At 51.7% G+C, this 7,698-nt stretch overlaps 1 protein-coding gene across 1 annotated transcript in view; it reads left to right on the top strand.

The window, feature by feature from the left end:
• Pkdrej (polycystin (PKD) family receptor for egg jelly) overlaps positions 1 to 6,176 on the top strand; it is an 11,347-nt gene extending 5,171 nt beyond the window's left edge. The window contains exon 3 of the mRNA XM_013025715.1: positions 18 to 6,176. Within this exon, the coding sequence (XP_012881169.1) occupies positions 18 to 6,176 (6,159 nt within the window). The remainder of the gene's footprint in view (positions 1 to 17) is intronic.
• Positions 6,177 to 7,698: the final 1,522 nt, after the last annotated feature.

The raw sequence follows: 7,698 nt of genomic DNA, 5'->3' as shown, positions 1-7,698 counted from the left end.
GGCCTCTGCCCACCGAGACGCAGTGTCCCCCCGCGGCCCTGGCCGGCCAGGCCCCGGGCGCCCCGGTGTCCTGCCAGAGCAACCTGTGCAAGGTCAGGGTGAGGATCAACAAGCACATTCCGGGCAGGTCGGTGGAGCAGTCCAGGGAGGCGCCCATCGACCTCAACTCCACCGTGCAGGTCTACTGCCCGGACTACACGACTTTCCACCAGTACTGGCAGATCTTCTCCGTGCCCTCGGTCCAGGACCAGCCCGACTGGGACCAGCCTATACACAACCCATACCTGGACCAGGCCAGGGGCAGTGACTTCCTCCACATCCCCGGATCCTACCTGCCTTGGGGGGTGTATGTGTTTAATGTCACCGTGGAGATCCTAGCCAAGGAGGACCACAAAAGGACCACAGTGACAGGCTCCGATTCCATCTACATCTCGCTCCTTAGGAGAGACCTGAAAGCCGTCCTTCTCGGAGATGCCAACCTAACCGTTCAATTCTCAGATAAGGTAGTCCTGGACGGGACCAAGTCCTCTGACCCAGACTCCCGCAGACCCATCGACCCACAGCATTTCTCATGGTATTGTACCACCCACCTAGGAAACTATGCCGGGGGCCAGGTAGCAGTGACAGCAAAGGGCGTCTGTCACCCAGAGCAGGCTAGTCTCAAGTGGCCCTGGGCCTCTGGTCGGGTGCTGACCCTTTCCCCAGAAACACTTAAAGGGGACGCCGTGTATCATTTCAGAATGGTAATACGGAAGGGTGACAGAAGGGCATTTTCAGATAAAACGATTCGAGTCCTGAGAGGTCCCACCCCCACGGCCCACATTTCCTGTCTTGAGAACTGTGACAACACGTTAGTGCTCTCTGACAGATTTTCTCTGTTTGTAAACTGCACGACTTGCTGGAGCTTGGATGTCTACACGTGGTCAATTCTGTCCTCATCAGGAGACGAGATACCATTTGATTGGATGGGGCAAACAGTGACTGGGAGGAATAATGTGTATTTGTCTATAAAAACGTTTGCCTTTGGGAATTTTCTGGAAGCTACATTTTGGGTTTCTCTCTCTCTAGCCAGTTGGAGTGGTGCAACCTTGGATTTAAAGCATTCTTTCCTGATCCACCATGGCCCTCAATTCGGGGAATGCAAAATCAACCCAACTAGAGGGCTTGCAATGGTTACCAAATTTGTGGTGGAGTGCAGTAACATTAAGACAAAACACACCCCCCTTACCTATAAAATAATAGTTTCTGATTTGGATGGAGTTGCTGAAATCAGTTCTGTAAGAGAGAACACTTTGGGGGCCATTCTCTACTGGGGGACGGAGCCCGTCACCCCCCCCTCCTATCTCCCCATGGGCATGTTGGCCAACAATTTCACCATAAAGATATTTGCTCGGGTCTATGACAACCTCCACACTTTTTCTCAGATGACTTTGTATGCCACAGTCCGGGGGCCTTTGGACAAATTCTCCCCAAAGACTGTGTTGAATCAGTTACTCAACATCACCCGGGGACCCACTTCATTGCTGTCTTCTTTACTTCAGAAGCAGAACTGGTTACCTGCTGGTTACCTCATGTATGCAGCAGCTTCTGTTTTGAATAACATGAGAAAGGAAGCAACACTGAAAGAAAGCAAAGCCGACCTCCGGGCACACCTCATCAATCAGTCTTTTGAGCTGCCCACGAGCACGTTGGATGAAATCAACCAGGTGGTGGTGCTTTTCACCAAGCTGACTCGGCGAGCTTCTGAATTCACTCGAGGGGCTCAGGACCGTGCCCTGGAGAGGGTAGGGCAGGCAAGTCAAGCCCTGCAAGAATATCAGCGAAAAGCCAAGCACTTTCACTCAGAGCAGATAGAAATCCTGAGCACTGGCGTGGTGACGAGTTTGTCAAATATCCTTCAACAGATGAACCGTTTCGAAGTGGTTGAAGATCCTTTCTATGTACTGGAATCACTATCCGACCTCATCTTGGCTACTAAAGTGCCAGGGAATGAGACCACGACGCTGAAGACCTCCAGCTTTAACCTGTATCTGGCAAAGGTGGAAAAGCAGGATGTGACCCGAGCATTCCGAAACGAGAAACACTGCCCGCACTGTCTCCACGCAACCCTGAATGTGAGCCGGATCCCCAGCTTGCCTGCCAAGGCTCCCATCTCCATCATGTTTTTCGAGTTTGCAGAAGATCCCTTCCCTTGGCTAAGTTCCCCAGGAAACATTTCCACAGAGGTGGCTGGGTTCCGAATGACTGGAAGCATGAAGAATGGCAGTGTGCTGGAGGTCACACCTGACGTGGCGGAAGTGTTCCTCCTCAGAAAAAACCTGGCCTCTGCCACGTTCAATCTCACCATGGGGCCAAGCAATGAAATCGATGGGGTCTCGAGGGTGACCACAGGGGCCTTCAGCTTCGCTGTAGACAGCAGAGAGGTGAAGGAGGTGCTGGTCCACATTGTGACTGAGGTGACCCTCCTGTTCCACGTCCTGGTGTACGCGGGCAGTCAGCTCGCCCCTACCCATCTGGCGGCTACCTTCCTCGTGCCTCCCGACATGCCACCAGTCATCAAGCAGCACGACCTGTTTGACCCAACGTGCGCCGTGAAGGAGGCCCGCGTGATTTGTCTGTCACCATCCCTGCTGCAACTGCTAGCTCAGTACAGCCGCTCGCCCAATTATACCATATCTCTGCTGCTGAAGGCTCCTCGCTTTGTCCTGGAACCCAGCAATCAGCTTGTGAGAATGTCCGTCTTCACCGTCCGCTGTCTGAACATGGACGGCATCCAGGAGTGGAGAGAGGGGGCCTGTGTGATTGGGGAGAAAACCACCTGGGACAAAGTGCACTGTGTCTGCAGGAGCTTGGGCAGGAGCAGGCGGCAGCTGGGCTCCATCAAGCTGGTCTACCGCCACCTGCATACCCACTACGTGACTGCCAACGTCATCGTGGCCCCCAACCCCGTGGATCTGCGGCTAATCGTCATCAGGAACCTTAATCAAAACCCTGTGACCCTCTTGGTGGTGCTCTTCATTATGCTAGTCTACATAGTTCTAGCTTTCTGGGCCTTGCATAGGGATGCGATGGACCAGTTTCTCAGGGACCATGTGATCATCTTGCCTGATAATGACCCTTATGATAACATCTGCTACCTGGTCACAGTCTTTACGGGAAGTCGTTGTGGGTCAGGGACCAGGGCGGATGTCTTTGTCCAACTTAGGGGCACAGAGAGTACCAGCGACGTGCATTGTTTGAGCCACCCATATTTTACAACTCTGTATGCAGGAAGCATCAACACCTTCCTCCTCACGACGAAAAGTGATCTGGGCGACATCCACTCCATCCGCGTGTGGCACAACAACGAGGGCAAGGCACCCAGCTGGTACCTGAGTCGCATCAAAGTGGAGAACGTGTTTAGCAGGCACATTTGGCTGTTCATGTGCCGCGTGTGGCTCTCCGTGGACACCACGTTGGACCAGACATTCCACGTGATCCGGCCAGATGAGCCTCTGAGTCGGCTGGACTTCTTCCTGATTGACGTGAACCGGAAGCTCGGGAGAAACCACATGTGGTTCTCGGTGTTCGCTGGCATCGTTGCTAAACCATTCAACAGGCTCCAGAGGCTGTCCTGTTGCTTAGCGATGTTGCTGAGCTCTCTTCTCTGTAACATTATGTTCTTTAATCTGAACAAACAAGAGCATGCCGAGATGCCAGAGAGGCGGTACATCAGATCGATGATGATAGGGATCGAAAGCGTCTTAATTACAATCCCCGTGCAACTACTAATCACTTTTTTTTTCACTTACTCCCAGAGGAGTCCTCAAGTGAGGCTGGAGGAGGTGGCACCTCAGAAGCAACCTTTCCTCACAATGCGAGAAGGTGAGCACTGGAGAGAGCATTTGGACAAATGGCACACGCACGAAACCACCAAGACACAAGCCGGGGAGTCCTGGAGGAGATCTTCTAGGCTTTCAAAGGATTCTCTCAAGGAGGTCTTGGAAACAAAGCCTTGGAGGAACCGAGCAGAGGCCCAGGACTCACTGGATGAGAGCGACAGTTTCGAAGAAGACAGTCGAGGTGCCCTGTCAAGAAAGCGTTCCCTCCCGGAGGATATGAAGTTTGAGAAGAAGCCCCGGATCGTCCTGCCCTGGTGGTGTGTTTACGTCGCCTGGTTCCTCGTGTTTCTCACATCTGGCGTATCTTCATTCTTCATCGTCTTCTATGGCCTGACTTACGGGTATAACAAGTCAATTGAATGGCTCTTTGCGTCAGTCTGTTCGTTCTGTCAGTCGATTTTTCTGGTGCAGCCCATGAAGATTCTCTTGATGTCAGGCTTCAGGACCAATCGGCTCAAGTATTCCAAGAACCTTTCATGGTCGAGCAAGTACCGTTATACGGAGATCCTACTGCAACAGGTGCAGCTGAGTTCCGAAGAGATGGAACAGCTACACCAGCGCATCACGCACATCCGAGGCTCCCGCATGTACCAGCCCCTCACGGAGGATGAGATCAGGATATTCCAGCGGAAGAAGAGGATCAAGAGGCGAGCGCTCCTGTTTCTGAGCTACATCCTTACTCACTTCATCTTCCTGGCTCTGCTCTTGCTCCTCATCCTCTTGCTGCACCACACGGACAGCTACTATTACAATCAGTTCATCCGCACCCACTTCTCCGTGGGCCTGACAGGTGTGACGAAGCTGAATGACATCTACAGGTGGCTCAGCAGCGTGCTCTTGCCTTTGTTACACAACGAGCAGAAGCCTACCTTTCTTCTCGACAGCTCCTCGAAAATCCTCGGCCTTCCACTCATGAGGCAAGTGAGAGCAAAACCTCACCACAAAAAGTGCCCGCCTGCCCAGATCTTGGTACAAAACGGCATTGCTGGGGAAATCCATTGTCATCCTGAGTATGGCATCGACACGGAAGACACCAAGAGCTATTCTAGCTATTGGAAAGGCGAGGGTGACCCGCCCACTGACAAGAACACCAATGGATTTACTTATAAGCCTCCGGGGAAGAAATGGGCATATTACTCCTATGGGGTGTTCAACACCTATGAATCTGGAGGATATGTGTTCTATTTCTTTCCAGAAAAGCAGCAGTTTAATTCCTCACTAAGGCTCAAGGAACTCCAAGAAAAGAATTGGCTAGATGAGAGGACATGGGCCGTGATGGTGGACCTTACCACTTTTAATCCAGACGCTGGCTTGCTCTGTAGCATTTCTGTGGTGTTCGAGGTGTCTCAGTTAGGAGTGGTCAACTCCAGCCTCTCCGTGTACTCGTTCTCACTTGCTGATTTCAACATAGAAACATCAGCAGAAATCTACCTGTACATGGCCATTCTCATTTTCTTTCTGGCCTATGTCGTTGACGAGGGTTATGTCATTACACAAGAGAGAGCCTCCTACATAAGAAGTGTGTACAACCTGCTGAACTTTGCTCTGAAATGCATCTTCACCGTGCTCATTGTGCTGTTTCTCTGGAAGCATTTCCTGGCTGTCAGCATGATTCGCTTCTACCTGGCGGATCCTGAAAACTTCATTCCCTTCCATGCGGTTTCTGAAGTCGATCACATCGTCAGGGTGACGTTGGCCTTCTTGTTATTTCTCACCATTCTGAAGACACTCAGGTATTCCAGATTCTTCTACGATGTGCGCCTGGCTCAGAGGGCTGTCCAGGCCGCCCTCCCCGGCCTCTGCCACATGGCTTTGGTGGTGTCTGTGTATCTCTTTGTGTACATGGCTTTTGGCTATCTGGTATTTGGTCAGCACGAATGGAACTACAGTAACTTGGTCCATGCCACGCAAACCATATTCTCCTACTGTGTCTCGGCTTTTCAAAATACCGAATTTTCCAGCAACAGGGCTCTCGGGGTGCTGTTCCTCTCATCCTTCATGCTGGTGATGATCTGTATTTTGATCAACTTATTTCAGGCAGTGATCCTGTCTGCCTATGAGGAGATGAAGCAGCCAGTGTATGAGGAGCCATCAGATGAGGTAGAGGCCATAGCTTACTTGTGTGGCAAGCTACGAACTACGTTCAGCTTCCTGACATCCCCATCTAGGGCGAAGGATGAACCTGACTTCTTTGACGATATGTTGTATGGACAGCCAGAAAAGAACAGCCGCCGGTACCTGGGGCTGAAGACCAGAAACATTAATGGGAAGAAAATGGTTTACCTTGTTGTTTGATGCTTGAGAGGTTCAAGAGCCATGAGCAAGAATGCCCCCCCCCAAATGCAGTGTGTGTGTGGGGGGACAAAGGGGTCTAGTGTGGTTCAGCCATGCGTACCCCCACATTTGGAAGTCATACTTTCCTGAGTGCTATTGGCTAGGCCCTCAAGGAGAGGAGGAATGTCAGGGGGAAGAGGGTCACAGTGTGGGATCTTGACTGCTTCCCTAAATGGGAACCCCACGACTGCTTTCCCGGATCTGCAGCAGCATGAAGCAGAGGGAGAGCCACAGGACTCACTCTAGCCAGCGAGGGCAGCCTCTGGCTGCTGGTAGCAGGGTCCTAGCTCCACTCCTCCATACACGGGTTGTGGAGCCTTTCTTCCCCCATTCCTACCTACTCAAAATTAGTGAGTTCCATCACTTGGCGTTGAATTTGAGAATCGAGGATGGGAGTCTTGGGGTCAGAAGTTTCTCATATATTCCCTCAGGCCGGGGCTGTCCAAGTACATGTTCCAACCAAGAGACGTGGCTTCTGTACACACAGAAAAATGTGTACAAGGGTTCATGTTGAAATGCACTGCACGTGCTCAAGCCTGGGGCCTAGGCATTTGGTGGTTGATTTAGGAATAAGAAACTGTGCTTTGATGTTCTATTTTCACCCAGAAGCAGATTCATTTGTGTAGATGCCACTTTAATTTTGATCACAATTAAAGGGAGATTTCTTCGGTCAGGTGTACAGTGATTTCTGCTTGAGAGGTGAAGCCACACATGGTGCCTGTGCCCCAAGCCAGGGGCCAGGCAAAGGGGGACAGCTATGTCAGGTAGTGGCTGCTCTGTACCCCTATCAGTACCCGGTCCCCGCTGCTGCCCTGGACTGACCGTAGTGTGCTGCTCTCCCGAAGGCCAGGACAAAAGCTTCCCATCTGTTCTCCAACACAACACAGGCAGGCTTTGTCTGCCAGGTGAGAAAATGGAGAAGGCTGCTGACTCACCCAAGGCCATTCCTCTGTAGGCTATAGCGTGTCAGAGGTCAGACCTGGAAGTTCTGATCCCTGGAAGGAGGTCACAGAGCGGCTCAGCTCAGTGTGTTGCCTGCAGTGCATATTCATCAGAAACATCCCCTTCCCCCCACCCCCAAGCTCAAGCTCAAGCTTGAACTCAGGACCTCTTACTCTAGCTTGGCTGCATGCAAACATACAAGGCTGATGCTTTACTATTTGAGTCATACCTCCACTTTTTGCTGGTTAATTGGAGATAAGAATCTCATGGATTTTTCTGCCCAGGCTGGCTTTTAGGGCTTTCCATCTTCAGCCTTCTAAGTAGTCAGGATTGCAGACACAAGTCACCAGTCCCTGGTGTACAAAGTGCCTTTTTTGTTGTTGGTGGTGGCGGTCGTGGGGTCTGAACTCTGGGCCTGGGCACTGTCTCTCAGCTCTTCAGCTCAAGGCTAGTGCTCTACCACTTGAGTCACAGGGCCACTTGCAGCTTTTCCTGCTTATGTGGTGCTGAGGAATCAAATCCAGGGCCTCAGGCATGCAAG

Source organism: Dipodomys ordii, unplaced genomic scaffold (genome assembly GCF_000151885.1).
Source record: "Dipodomys ordii isolate 6190 unplaced genomic scaffold, Dord_2.0 Scaffold87, whole genome shotgun sequence".
Taxonomy (NCBI): domain Eukaryota; kingdom Metazoa; phylum Chordata; class Mammalia; order Rodentia; family Heteromyidae; genus Dipodomys; species Dipodomys ordii.
This window is presented reverse-complemented; position numbering and strand designations above follow the sequence as displayed.